The sequence below is a fragment of the Globicephala melas genome, chromosome 2 (assembly GCF_963455315.2).
Source record: "Globicephala melas chromosome 2, mGloMel1.2, whole genome shotgun sequence".
Taxonomy (NCBI): Eukaryota; Metazoa; Chordata; class Mammalia; order Artiodactyla; family Delphinidae; genus Globicephala; species Globicephala melas.
In genome coordinates, this window is record NC_083315.2 from 60054027 (window position 1) to 60067973 (window position 13947).

Here is a 13947-nt window from a genome sequence, read left to right on the forward strand (position 1 = left end):
TGAAGGTTCTGGAGCTCGCCCCGGAAGCCTGCACTTTTTGCTTACCAGCAGAGGGAGCTGCAGGAGTAGTTAGGTGCCTTCCCATTTGTTTAACTTTATATTTTCCCCCACCCCCGCCGCACTGCGGCTTGTGGCAGTGTTGGTTCCCCGTCCAGGGAGGGATGAAACCCAGGCCCCTGCAGTGGAAGCGCGGAGTCCTAACCACTGGACCGCCAGGGAATTCCCCTATTTAACTTTTTACACTTGAGTAGCAGCAATGGGTGAAAAGTATACTGGTGCAGATATGTGGGCTTTGACAGAGACAGAGACTCACAGACAGGATGAGGAGGAGGGACCTGGGAAAGCTCCCACGCCCCCCCCCCCCCGAGGAAATAATCTTGCCATTGCAGAGGGCCTCCCTTCACCCTAGGGAAAGCCATTCTGTTGCATCCAGATTCCTCTGACCACAGCATGGGCCCCACAGTGGATACTCAGGATTGGGCTTTACAGTAAACCTCTGGGTTCAATACAGCCTTTCAGTCCCCAGTATGAAAACACCAAAAGGCCGGCATCATCTCCTGTGACCCCCAGTAGATAGCATCTCTTGCTATACCAGACCTCTCTCTGGAATTTTTTAGTGGTTCTCTTTTTTTTTTTGGCCTTACCTACAACCAAATGGGACTGAATGGAAGTGGACAGGGTTCCCAGCCTAAGGGGTAGGGTAGTCAGGATTGAGGTGTGACCCCAACTTGGGAACTTGCCCAGTCTGTTGCTTCATTTGGTTAGGACAGAGTAGCCTGAGTGTTTGACAGCTGCTGGGGGTGAGGATGGCAGCAGGACCCCAAGAACCAGGCCCTCCGGTGGTTGCTGTCGTAAAGCCACACTGGTGTATTTGGCCACACCTCTCCCCCGGAATGTTTCAGAGCTGGTTGACCCTGTGTGGAAGGCATTACCTTCGTAGAAAAAGTTGCAGGAACATTGTACAGCAAGGAAGGGTAGAAATGGTCGATTGCTTGGGGCTAGAAGCCACGAATGTCACGAATAAAGGCACCAAGGTGTCTAGAACCAGACTGCCTTAATTAAAAGTGCTGGGTGTGTTGCAGGTGACAGCGCTCTGAGGAGACAGGGAGGTATTCAGGCTTACCTCACAGATGGGAGTGGTACTGTATGGTGTTTACTCTACAGAACTCTTGGCTTAGGCTTCTATAGCTCTGTAAGTTTGTAAGAATAAATACAATCATGCTAGTTGAGCCTGAGTCTCTGTGTTGCAATAGGATTTTTAACAAAGGCCTAGACCACGGTCATTGCCCCTTCTGAATTCTGAAATGAAGAAATAGCCTAATAGCCCCAACCGTTCTTCTGAGGACTGCCTCTCCTTTCTCCTGTTCCCAATAGGCGTAGTTTTCAGGCCTGCTCATTGGAGACCACAGATGGAATAGGCCTTTGCATATCACTTCTCATTAGAATGAATTCCCTTTGGCAGACCCTTTCTTCCCAGGTTTTGTTTTGTTTTTCAGGGTTTTTTTTTTCAGCTGAAGAAAATTTACTGGAAGCCAAAAAAAGCCGAACAGATTGGCTAGAACTTTTTTGAAGGTAGTTTCCTGGAATTCCATTGTACAGGTCTAGTGTGGGCAGCAGCCCAGAAAGATTCTTTTGTGTGAGATTAATCCCTTACCTACAGGAAGGAGCTACTAGCCTGTGTCTCTGCTTAGTCTGGGGTGATAGCATCTAAGACTGCTAGTCAGAAACTTCAGTGGCAAAACACACAGCTGTGCAACCTCCTGGGTGTGTCCCACCTCTAGAGGGTAGGCACAGGGAGAGTAGATGCCCTCATAGGTACTTCCTGCCATTGTAGGAAAAAAGTAGCTTGATTTCTCTTCACAACACTAATTAGATTGTCCTGTCCTTTAGTCCCTGTATCTACAGTGACTTAATGTGCTCTAGAGAAGTGATTGACAACCTTTGTGAAGGGCCAGTCAGTACATTTGGCTTTGCAGGCCATACAGTTCGGTGCACCTACTCAACTTTGCCATTGTAGCCTGAATGGAGCTGGACAGTATGTAAATGAAAGGGCGTGGCCAGATCCAGCCTGCTGGCCTTAGCCTGATGATCCCTGCCCTAAAGCCAACTAAAGCACTGGAGAGAAGAACCTCTGCACTGACAATGCCTTTCTTTAGACCCATATTCCACTGTGTGCAGGGCTGGAGGGCCCAAGGTTTGCCTGCAAGCTCTGCATCTGAAGCTACAGCAGACTATCTCTCCCACACCTTCCTTTAAAAGGCCACTGGAGTCTAGCCTGCCTACCTCAGGAAGCTGTCTGAAACAGGAATAAAGCAAAAACTGGATAACATCCAGGGAGGGCTTTCAGCCCGCTTCAGGGACTGGAATGGCAAAGGCTGAGTACTCTTTAGCCCACAGGCCTCAACACAGGTGATCTTTAATTGCTTTGACACAGCAACATTAGTCCACAGGACTACCCTTTTCCCTCCTTCTCTGCACTGAGGAAATGGGCAGTCCCGGGGCCAGAACCCTGTTCTTCCAAATTAATTACCTATCTTGCCGTGACTGATATTGAGCTAATCATAGATTTCACCACCCTGCCTAATGCTATAGGCTGGAACAGCTGCAGCTTCGTGCATCGAGGAGAGCCTGGCTCAAGGGTGGCAAGAATACAAGGGGAGTATCAGCCCTCAGTTCTCACGTGGGCCCCTCCTACCAGGAAGAAGACGGTTCAGCCTAGGCCTGCTCAGGAGTCACTGACTTCAAGCTCTTCTACCCCAGCTCTTTCAGGGTATACCCAAAGAGCCCGGAACAGGGAAGGGATTTGGGCTGGGCCTGAGGAGGTGAGGCTGGCCAGGATGTAGGGTGACTGGCAGAGAAGAGCCAGGAAGGCTGTGGCCTCTACAGCAGGCAGCAGGCACGGAACATCAGCAGGTCCGTAGGCAGCGTGAGCTTCAGTGAGACACTCTCATTGGCCCCAATGAAGAGCACCCCGCCACGCTTCAGGGAGATTGTGGCCTGGGCTGTGCGGGTGCTGGCTGTCACTGTCCCCTGCACCATCAGGAGGATACTTGCAGAGTCCAGCGCCAAGACCCTATATTCAGTGACGGAGCCAGGCACCTGGGCAGAAAGAAACAGCAAGATGGAGCAGGGTTTGAGCTGCTGTTAGCTCACAGGGGTCCCAGGACAACCCCAAGGACAGTTAGAGGGAGAGCTCTGCCACCTTCTCCCCCATGGCTCGGGCTTTTGTCAGCACGGAGGTGCAGAGAGCCACAGACAGGCCCTGTGGCCATTCTCCTATCACGCGAGCTTGGTAGAAAGGAAACCCAGCCCCAGGTATACTCCACATTGTGGCCCTTGCCAGTGTTCTTCATGCCACACAAAAAACACCCACCACACACACACACAAAAAAAAACACCCACCACAGCCCTCACTCACCTCCATCTTCATAACGGTGAAGTCTGGCACAGGGGGATCATAGATAGAGAGGTAGGGGTCTTCCTGACTCCATGCTGGAGGAAAAAGCCTGTCCTGGCTGGGGCTGGGGATATAGCTGAGCATTTCACACAAAGTTGGCACATCGATGAACTTGGGTGTCAGGCCAGCACGCACCGTGTTGTCCGAACATGCCATGCACTCCACGCAGTCTGGGGACAGACAGTTGTCATGTGGTAAGCTAATGAAGGATGCCTTGGAATTTGGCTCTCCAGGGCAGGGCCTTCTAACTTGAGTGCCATGAGCTCTCTGTAGAATTGGATAAAAATATGTGAATTGCGTCTTCTGTGAGAATGGGCTGAGATAACAGATACCAAAACAGGTGACACGTCACCCACCATTGTCAAGGGGAGTCACGTTTATCCCCTGGAGGAGCCCCAACCCTCTAGAGATTTTATAATTTCCCCTTCTACCACAGAATCCTGTCCACGAGTAGATAAATGGCCAATAGTCAAAATGTGACACCGTTCTGTGGCAATGTGTTTTTTTGGGTTTTTTGTTTTTTTGGTTTTTTTGCGGTATGCGGGCCTCTCCCTGTTGTGGCCTCTCCCGTTGTGGAGCACAGGCTCCGGACGCGCAGGCTCAGCGGCCATGGCTCACGGGTTCAGCCGCTCCGCGGCATGTGGGATCTTCCCGGACCGGGGCACAAACCCGTGTTCCCTGCATCAGCAGGCGGACTCTCAACCACTGCGCCACCAGGGAAGCCCGGAAATGTGTTTTTTAACATAAAATCTCTGCAAAGACAGGACAGACATGTGAAGGCAGGGAAGAGAACAACGGCCTTGATCCAATATAGCCTGGATTCAAACTGTGGTTCCCACACATATTGACAGGTCTTAACATGAGAGCATCATGACCTCACAGGGGTGGTGTGAGGATCCAAGCAGTTGTCCAACTCAAGCTGGCATTCATCATCCCTATTGGTCACTTCCCTGCTGACCCCAGGAACCTTGGGAGGTCAGAGCTGGATGGGACTTTAAAAGTGGTCTCCTCGACCACCCCCTCCTGTTTTGTCCAGATGGTGAAACAAGGCCTGAGGCGGATGGCAGTGGGGCTCACTGCTGAAATGCGGCTCACCTCCTTTCAGGTAGGCATGGGGCATGTTGGCCTCCAGAAACATGGCCTCCCCCGGCTTCAGGGTAAGCAGGTTCAGGAAGTAGATGGCAAAGCATCCGATATCACCTGGGTACTGCTGGTGCAGCTGCAGCAAGAGTTCCCCATAGATGTCCTCCATGTTGTTTCCAGCAGCCACTGAGGGTCACAGAGCACCCCAAGGTCACTTAGGAACCCTCAGTGGTGTTCACAGCCCCACCCTGGCCAAGGAGAGTCCTAGAGAAGATCCTACCCAAGGAATCCAGAAACTGGTGGGCATATTCTCCTCGTCACATCCCGCACCCTTTGGGGGCCAGCCTTCCTTGATATTCCAGCCTACACAGATGGCCATTTTCCCCATTTTGACTATATAGTCATATGCCCACCACTCTACTAGGCACTAAAAGGGCTAGAGTGTAGTCCTTTTAGACAGTGTTTCTCAACCTCAGCATTATTGACATTTGGGGACAGGTAATTCTTTGTTGTGGGGACTGTCCTGTGCATTGCAGAATGTTCAGTAGCATCCCTGGCCTCCACCCACGAGATACCACTGGCACCCCAAACCTGGGTTTGACAACCAAAAATGTCTCCAGACTGTCAGTGTCCCCTGGTTGATAACCTCTGCTCTAGGAGTTTAAAATCTAGTTAGGAGATAACCCAAGGGTTCCATGTGGGGTGACCAACTGTCCCTGTTAGCCCAGGCCTTTCCCTTAACACTGAAAATCACTCAGTCCCAGGCAAACTGACATGGTTGGTCACCCCAGACAGCATGAGGCAGGATGCAACCAAGGGCTAAAATGTGTCCTGGAGGCTGAGCAGGGGAGATGAGCTCAGCCTGATCAAGAGTGGTGGCAGTGGGAACTGGGGGGAGGAGGGGAGGGTGGTGAGCTGGGCTTCCTTGACTGAGGAGAGAAGGGGGAGAGTGTCTCTAAGTAAAAGCAGAGTGTGTCAGTGCCACAATGAAGAGACCAGTTGGTCTGGATTAGAGGGTTGTTTCGAGTCTTCATACAGACACGTGCTGAATGCCTACTCTGTGCTAAGCACTGTGGGGACACACGAAGGTCAAGGAGACAGGTCCCTGGCCTAGAGAAAACTCCAGTTTTAACAGGTGTGCATGTGATGATATCTACACACAGGTGTTAAGGGCTATACCTGACGTATGAACAGGGTGCTATGGGAGCTCTGAGCAGAAGTAATCAGCTCTACTGTGAGTGCAAGAAGCCCTAAAGGGAGAGGCATGCAAGCAGAGAAGACAGCAAAAAACAAAACAAAACAAAACGTAGGATATGCTTGGGTAAAATAAATAGTTCCCTGTGGGTCAAAGGTAGTAGGGGAAATGGGGAGAATCAGAACCAGAAGAGCTCTGGGCTTGCCTGGAAAAGGAGCTGGGGCCTCAGCACATGTGCCATATATGCTCCCAGCAGAAGAGTCCATTCTGCCTTGTTTTTCACTGCTTGTATTGACTCTCCAACCCAAAGGTGACACAACCATACCCATCACAGTCATTTCCTGAACTCTCCTTAGTTAGCACAAGGTTGGGCACAGAGCAGGTATTTAAGGAAAGATCTACTGGTTGAGAGCTCTGGACTTCAGGCCTTTGGAGGAGAGAGAGGATCCCTTCATCTCCTTCCTGCTCTCTAGCCCCAAAGTATAAAACACTCCATGGATAGCAGCTAGAAGCAGCACTCAACCTAGGGCCTTGTTCCACAAAGACTGGGAAAGAAATGCTAAGTCACTAACAGGCCATCTAAGTCGGCCCGTGTTGGTGCTGTACTTGAACAAAGGGGTTGAGAACCCTATCCCCACAGCCTAGTGTCTGTGCCAGAGGCCCAGGACGGAGCATTGCACCCAGGCCTGAGACACCTACCTTGCTGGGAGATCCGCTTCACCAACAGGTTGAGCTGCTCCGCCACTACCTTCTTCTCGCTCTTCATCAGGTGGGAGAAACAGCTCTGCAGAGCAGAGGCCACAGCCTGGGAGTCATGGCTCAGGCTCTGCTTCAGCTGTGTTGCTGCATTATCTCCAATTAGAAACTGGAACTCGGGCACCTCTGCAGGAAGGTCAGGCCGGGGCCCATATCAGGAATGGTAAAGATGGAACGGGCAAACGTGGGAAGCTGGAGGAGGCCTCCCCATCTCATCCCTAACCAAGGAGCCAGGCAATGCTATGCAAGCTTTGCAGTGAAAAGCGACTGCTCACCACCAACCCTCAGCAATCACACCTGAGCCTGGTCTCACGGGCCTGCCCTCGGAGTGTCAAGAATTCATGAGGCCAACCAGCCCTTCAGTTCCTGTGACATTCAGCCTCTGTTCTCTGCCACTGTTCCAGCTCTGCCCTGGGCTGCCCATGCATCCTAGGCCAATATGCATGCTCTCAGCATTTTGCCCAACCTTACTTGTCAGAAAGGTCACAATCTCCTCAACTGGCCGGAAGCCACATAAGCCCTGGAAGGGGGTGAGGGCAATGGCCATCTCTGGCTTATGGTTGGCATCGGGGTAGTGCTGTGGAGCCTGGAGGTGCAGCTTCTCTGCCAGCTCCTGTGGGATGGCCAGGGAAGAGGAGAATGGTTAAGGTGCAGCCATCATCTAGGAAGACACCAGTCTCACCCAGACCTTGCTCTCAACACTCCCCAGTCAGCTTCCTACCTCTGGCACTGAGCCCAGTCAAGGCATAATTCAGAAACTCAGGGCTCAGCCAACCCAAGGCAGGCATGTGGACCAACTGTGGGGGAGAGGTGGGGCAGGCTTTAAGAGGTCAGGAAACCCAAACACCAAGCCAAGCTCTGACACTAACAAGCTGTGTGACTTTGGGTAAATCCCTCTCTTCTCTGGGTCTTACTTTGCTCATCTAGAAATGAGGAGTTTGGACACACAAATGCTTAGGCTGTGACTCACAGGCTTGTGCAGAAAGACATGGGAGTGGAGCTGAGGCAATGGCTAGGGTACTTGCCCTGCCTTGGAAGGTAAACTCTTTGAGAGAGCCAGGTGGAAAAATGGCAGATATGAATAGTCCTGGGTTAGCTGAGGGGAGCCCAGGAACAAGTGTGGAGAAGCTCCCCTGGCACAGGCTGGTCAGCTGTCCACTTAAACTTAGCTGCCACATGTGTCACCAGCAATTGGCTTGGCAGAGCTAAATTGGGAGTTGAAGGCTTGGATTTAATTTGGGGCTGGAGCCTGGCATGGGCAGGGTAAAAGCAGCAGTAAATGTTGTGGGAGGGCCTTGACATAAGTTCTTCTCTACCCTGACCTCTGTGCCCTACCCTGATCCTGTACCTTGTTAGGGTGTGCCTGGATAGACAGGGCCGTTTCGACTGAGAGCACTTTGAAGAGAAAGGGCAGCTTGCCATTAAAGGTGTCCTTGACCTTCGAACCCAAGCAGTCCTGGTTCTCAGCAATCCACTGGCCTAGGGTCTTCTGCAAGATGCTGTTGTCAAGGATCTTGGCATCTCCCCGGGGGTGGGCCCCCATCCACAGCTGTAAAAACAGGAAACTTGGGAGGGAAAAAGGAAGAAGCTGGCACCACCCACTGGCCTGCCCCAATCCGTTACCCTGTGCTATCCACAGGGCAGCCAAGTTCTGAAATGGGACTCCCAAGACCGGGTATAAATGCTCATACCATCACAGACATACATGAGGGCAGCAGACCCAGAACACCAGGAGTCAGGAGACCCAAGCTCTAGTCCAGGCTCTGCCTCCAACCAGCTGTGGAGGCTTGGGCTAGTTATTTCCTGTCTCTGGGTATCAGTTTCTCCATCTGTCCAGTGAGGAGAATGAAACCTGCATTGTCAAGGTCACTGAAAAGCTCTGACTCTCAGGTGGCTCTGTGAGGGGTTAACATTCATTTATTCTAGTCTCAGAAGTAGAGGCTAAGCCTTCCTGTGCTTTGGCTTTTTCTCTACTAAATGGGCAGGAAAAAAATATATTTTAGGTTATTAAAAATGTCAAACTTGGGCTTCCCTGGTGGCGCAGTGGTTGAGAGTCCGCCTGCCGATGCAGGGGACACGGGTTCGTGCCCAGGTCCGGGAAGATCCCACATGCCGGGGAGCGGCTGGGCCCATGAGCCATGGCTGCTGAGCCTGCGCGTCCAGAGCCTGTGCTCCGCAACGGGAGAGGCCACAACAGTGAGAGGCCCGTGTACCACAAAAAAAAAAAAAAAGTCAAACTTAGTCAAAGTAAATTGTCAAGGAGGGCTGAATTAAAATTCAGTAAGTGCTGGGACTTCCCTGGTGGTGCAGTGGTTAAGAATCCGTCTCCATCCAGGGGATGTGGGTTCGATCCCTGGTCCGGGAAGATCCCACATGCCACGGAGCAACTAAGCCTGTGCGCCACAACTACTGAGCCTGTGCTCTAGAGCCCGCGAGCTACAACTACTGAAGCCCTTGTGCCACAACTACTGAAGCCCGCGTGCCGAGAGCCCGTGCTCCGCAGCAAGAGAAGCCACCGAAATGAGAAGCCCGTGCACCACAACGAAGAGTAGCCCCCACTCACTGCAACTAGAGAAAGCCCGCGCAGCAATGAAGACCCAATGTAGCCATAAATAAATAAATAAAATAAAATAAAAGTCAGTAAGTGCTGACAGTTCTTGGGAAATTCCAGTCTATTATGACAAAACCTCACTTCTTCTAGTGCTACCATGTGGGTTCATCAACCTGCACAGATCTCAAAAGCCAAGGAGGCCTCCTCTCTCTTTCCTGTCTTCCCTTCCCAGCTGATTCACATGACTTGCCTGGGGCCCCTTGAGTGGAGGAGTACCTTGGTCCCACCTGCTGGTAAAGTAGGCTAAAATACAGCCCGGGTCTCACCTCTGCATATGGTTTGTCCTCTGAGATCTGGGCCAGTGGGTCACTGCTAGCCAGCAGCCGAGCCACTTCACTGTTGGAACCCATCTTCCCCCAGGCATACTGCTGCACCACACAGGAAAGTGGGAATACTGGGGGTACAGACAGAGTGTCAGTTTCCACTCCACTCCTGAGGCCTGACCCTCCTGTCCCGGGGAAACTACACCCTAGCTGAGGGATCTGTCTGGGGGATAGAGTCAAATGAGGGGTTTGTAGGTTGTTAGTTGAGACCCTTCTGCAGGCCTCGATGTTCCCATCTCTAAGACCGGCAGTAAAGATATTCTGCCGACGTGAGGCAGATAGTTGCGTTAAGGTGACGGGGAGAGGGTGGCAGGAATCTATTTCCACCGCACCGGGTCTCGAAGTAACCCACGCGCAGCCCTCTCCCCTCAAGACCCTCCTTCGAGGGCTGCAATTACGGCTCAATTCCCATCGCAGGTGCCCCCTCCTCTGCCCGGCGCCCATCCATCTTTCCGCAGAGCCCCGCGGGTGGGTTCTACCTGGTATATCAAGTCGGGAAGGGTCCGAGGACGCGACCCACCCCCACGCTCGCTGGCACCCCAGCCAACAGCCCACCTCTCTGAGCGGCCATCTTCGCGGCGCCAGCCCTGGCTTCTAGCACGTATACTTTTCCCGGCAGCACCCTCGGCCCCTCTGCCCCCAGACCTTCATGGGAAATGTAGTTTCTCGAGAGCCTTTTCGGAGGCCCGTGCGCCCGTTGTGGCCACTCCCTGCACTCTGAATCCCTCTCCCACCCTCCAGCTCTCAGAACGAATACCCTCCAGTCCAGAGGCTTCCAGCCCGCAATCTTAGGTCTCAGTATTCATTTATTTATTCATTCACCAGGCACACATTTATTGAGAACCTGGTAAATGCCACGGACTGTTCTGAGGGCTGGAGAACGAGAACGAGATGATGATTACCTTGCCTTTGTAGAGCTTACATTCTTGTGAAGGAAAAACAAAGGCCCTAAGGTGGGAACGTGGAAATGTGCCTGTCATTTTACGGAGTAAATAGCAAAGAGGCCAGAGTGGCTGGAGCAGAGTGAGCAGGAAGGGTGGAAGTGAGGTGGTTAGAGAGGAAAGGCAATGGGCAGAACTTCGTAGGCTATTGTCACGACTTCAGGTTTTCATTAGCCGGTTTGAGCAAAGAATTGTTATGATCTAATCAGGAACTCACTAATGCTTGATGATGATGGCAAATGTCACATGCAAGGCCCTTAATCTGAGTTTCAGTTTCTTTCTCTGTAAAATAGGGATAATAATGCTGGACTGACAGGCTTGTTGGAGGGTGAGATGGGATGATGTGGGACTCCGGAAGGCAGTCAGTGCTTGGTGCTCCTCTGATTCTTCCTGCCCTAAGTACTGCAGGACTCAGAACCCTAGCTTCTCCTCCAAGCTGAGCTGTTCACAAGTCACACAGAAGTCAAGGGAAGTCACCAGGAGTCCTGCATTGTGAAGGCTGGGCTTGGCCTTGGCTGTGGAGTAATCTTGCTATATTCTGGACAGAAAGGCTCTGACATACGGATCTCCTCAGTCAACAGCCCAGGAAGAGGGCAGCCAGCTGGAGGGGCCCAGGAGCATAGCAGCCAAAGCTCCAGGGAACCTGGAGTAAGGGCCTATAATCCTGACTCTGCCTCCTCTTTCCTCCCACACTGATTCCCATGGCCTCTACCACACATGTCCAGGGGAAAGAGGGGTACTGTTTTCTCTGCAATGTTCTGCCCAGCTATGGACATCGACCTCCTTAATGGTCCCCTGGCTCAGATAAATTAGCCTGCATTTCAAAGGAAGCTTCACCATACACTAAGGAATAAGAAAATGAACCATACAAACAGCACATCTCACATACCTCCTAACTTTGAATACCTCTCCTTCCTCTCATCCCCACTCCTCCAGCAATATGAACCTTCTGGGAGAAGAATGAGGGATCAGTCTAGGCATAGGGAGTTCTTAGAGCACCTCCCACTATCACCATCACTGAAGTCAAGTTAGAGTCCCTTCCTCACAGTACCTCTGCACAGGGAAGGAAGAACTTAGATTGTTGGGACAGAGCCCCCACCCCTTACCACCCTCCCTACACACAGAAAAATATATCCAGAAGGGAAACTAGGGTGTTTGGAGAACCTAGAACCTTTCACCCTTAACTCTTGCTTGTCTACCTCTAATAGAATTGATCACACTTTGTTATCTAGCGATGATCTGCTTTCCTCTCTCTCCTTCTAGACCATACGTCTAATTCAGCTTCTCATTTCTGCCAGTGCCCAGCTGATGCTCAAGCAATAATAGCAGCTAACATTTATTTGTTATGTACTAACGATTATGCTAGCCCTTTTCAAGAATTCTCAGGACAACCCTATGAGATAGGTACTGTCATTAGCCCCATTTTCAAGATGAGAAAAATGGGTCTTGGAGAGTTAACAGGTCCAAGAGCATAGAGTTCCAATCTATACCTCCTCCTTTGTTGAACAAGTTAATGACTGAATAAATGTATGATGTCTCTCTCAGAGGGAAGTAGACAGATCCCAGGGGTCTTCAGAGATAGATGGGTGGACAAGCTTCATGTTGGTGATATCAAATTCCATTCTTTCTTCAACAGTCCAGCAATGTACGAGGCTGGGCAGACAAGGAGGAGGCAGGACAGCCTCATGTTGTGTGGACTGCTCTCCTCTCAGGCTGCAGACAGCAAAGATCTCTGTGTGTTGCCTGTGATACTGTGATAGAATAACTGGCTCCTGGCGAGAGTTTCTAAAACCTTTATAATTTCCTAAGCAGTAAGAGTACTAGGGGCATCTTTTGTTCTAATACTTGGTCTTTGACCCTGGTTCCTGACACGGAGCTCCTAAATCCCTTGGAATTTCCTGGGTGATCAGAGCATCTTTTATCCTAATGAGACAACTGTTGGTGGCCTCCTGGACAGCATCAGGATGGGGGCTGGTCACTAGAAAGACTAAGCCACAATTAGAAGCTTGGAACTTTCAGCCACACCTCCCATCTTACAGAGAAGGGAGAGATCGAATTAACAGTTGATCACGCCTACAGCCTACATGATGATGCCTCCATAAAAATACCTGAGGGCTTCCCTGGTGGCGCAGTGGTTGAGAGTCTGCCTGCCGATGCAGGGGATATGGGTTCGTGCCCAGGTCTGGGAAGATTCCACATGCCACGGAGCGGTTAAGCCCGTAAGCCATGGCCGCTGAGCCTGCGCGTCCGGAGCCTGTGCTCCACAAGGAGAGAGGCCACAACAGTGAGAGGCCCGCGTACCGCAAAAAAAACCCCAAAAAACAAAAAAACCTGAACTACTGGTTTAGAGAGCTTCCCCGTTGAACACATCTCCTTACCAGAAGGGTGGCAAACCCCAGCTCTACAAGGACAGAAGCTCCTGCGCTCAGAGCCCAGACCTCACCCTATGTATCTCTTCAACTGGCCATTCATCTGAATTCTTTATCATCTCCTTTATTATATAATAAGCCAGTAAATGTGTTTCTCTGAGTTCTGGAAGCCATTCTAGCAAATTATTGAACCTAAGGAGGGGGTAGTGGGAACCCAGGTTTATAGAGGTACAGGTGATGACATGACACCCGGACTTGTAATTGGCCTCTGAAGTGGAGGCAATCTTGTGAGACTGAGTGCTTACTTAACTTGTGGGATCTGACCTTAACTCCAGGTAGATAGTGTCAGACTAAATTGAATGACACCCAGCTGGTATCAGAAAATTGATTAGTGTGGGGAAAAAGACTCCACATGTCTGGTCACAGAAATGTCCTGTGTGACCAGTAAAGGAGAAACATGAGAGGTTTTCCTTATACTGCCCTAAAAGGGGTAGCCATGGGGGGGGGGGGTTATGGGTAAGTAGTTTCTAAGGGGACACAAACATAGATCCCTACCATTCCCCCACTTCAGGACATTTCCTGAAAAAATCTTGAGCTGGACCCTAAGAAAAGTGGATGAGGGAAATAGTAAAATATTTACTAAATGCTTATCATCTGCTTGGTACTATGTTAGTGCCAGAAATACAACAGTGAGCAAAACAGATGCTGCTTCTGCGCTTGTGGAGATTACAATCTGGTGGGAGGGACAGACATAAATAACCACCTTTACAAGCATGTAATTACAACCTGCAATAGGTATTATGAGGGAAAAGCACGGGGTAATAGAAGAGCTTATGTTGTGGGGGAAGAGTGCTCTAATCTATGGTGGAGAGAGACCACTCCTGAGCAAGGGGCCTGTATGCCTAGATTTGAAAGATAAGCAGGTGTTAACTAGGGGTTGAGGAGGGCATGGGCTAGGAGCATACCAGGAAGAGGGAAAGGCCAGTACAAAGGCCCTGAGGCAGGGAGGAACAAGGGAAGTTTGAGGAACTGAAAAGCCACTAGCAGAGCTAGAATGCACAGCAGTGTGGGATGTGGTGGTGGGGTAGGCACAAGAAGGAATGGGAAGGATTGATAGGTGGGGCACAGATCTTGCAAGTCCTAGAGGCCAAACGAGGAATTTGGGCCTTCATGGAAAATAACTGAAGGATTTTAAACAGAAAGTTCCGTAGT

The 13947-nt window shown here is 50.9% G+C and overlaps 1 protein-coding gene across 7 annotated transcripts; it reads right to left on the reverse strand.

Moving 5' to 3' along the window:
* Positions 1-2400: 2400 nt before the first annotated feature.
* Positions 2401-10088, reverse strand: MPI (mannose phosphate isomerase). 7 transcript variants are annotated; one of them, XM_030874960.2, is made up of 8 exons: positions 9981-10088; positions 9369-9496; positions 7840-8040; positions 6963-7104; positions 6435-6617; positions 4553-4726; positions 3419-3627; positions 2401-3099 (listed from the first exon to the last, which is right to left on the reverse strand). In XM_030874960.2, exons 1-8 carry the CDS (start codon positions 9994-9996, stop codon positions 2881-2883), a joined length of 1272 nt encoding a protein of 423 aa, XP_030730820.2. In that variant the 5' UTR covers positions 9997-10088; the 3' UTR covers positions 2401-2880. The 7 variants fall into 7 exon arrangements, with proteins under 7 accessions (XP_030730820.2, XP_030730823.2, XP_030730821.2 ...); XM_030874963.2 differs by having other exon boundaries at positions 9905-10006; XM_030874961.2 differs by having other exon boundaries at positions 7840-8056; positions 9905-10006.
* Between the last annotated feature and the right edge of the window lie 3859 nt (positions 10089-13947).

What these genes read in the sequence shown, in the direction of transcription:
- MPI (XM_030874958.2), bottom strand. Translation starts at nt 9,869, where the DNA reads ATGGGCGCCGGGCAGAGGAGGGGGCACCTGCGATGGGAATTGAGCCGT. An exon ending in TCCAGGCACACCCTAACAAG is followed by an intron (nt 7,105 to 7,839) that starts GTACAGGATCAG and finishes GCCATCCCACAG; the next exon opens with GAGCTGGCAGAGAAGCTGCA. An exon ending in GAAGCGGATCTCCCAGCAAG is followed by an intron (nt 4,727 to 6,434) that starts GTAGGTGTCTCA and finishes TGTGACCCTCAG; the next exon opens with TGGCTGCTGGAAACAACATG.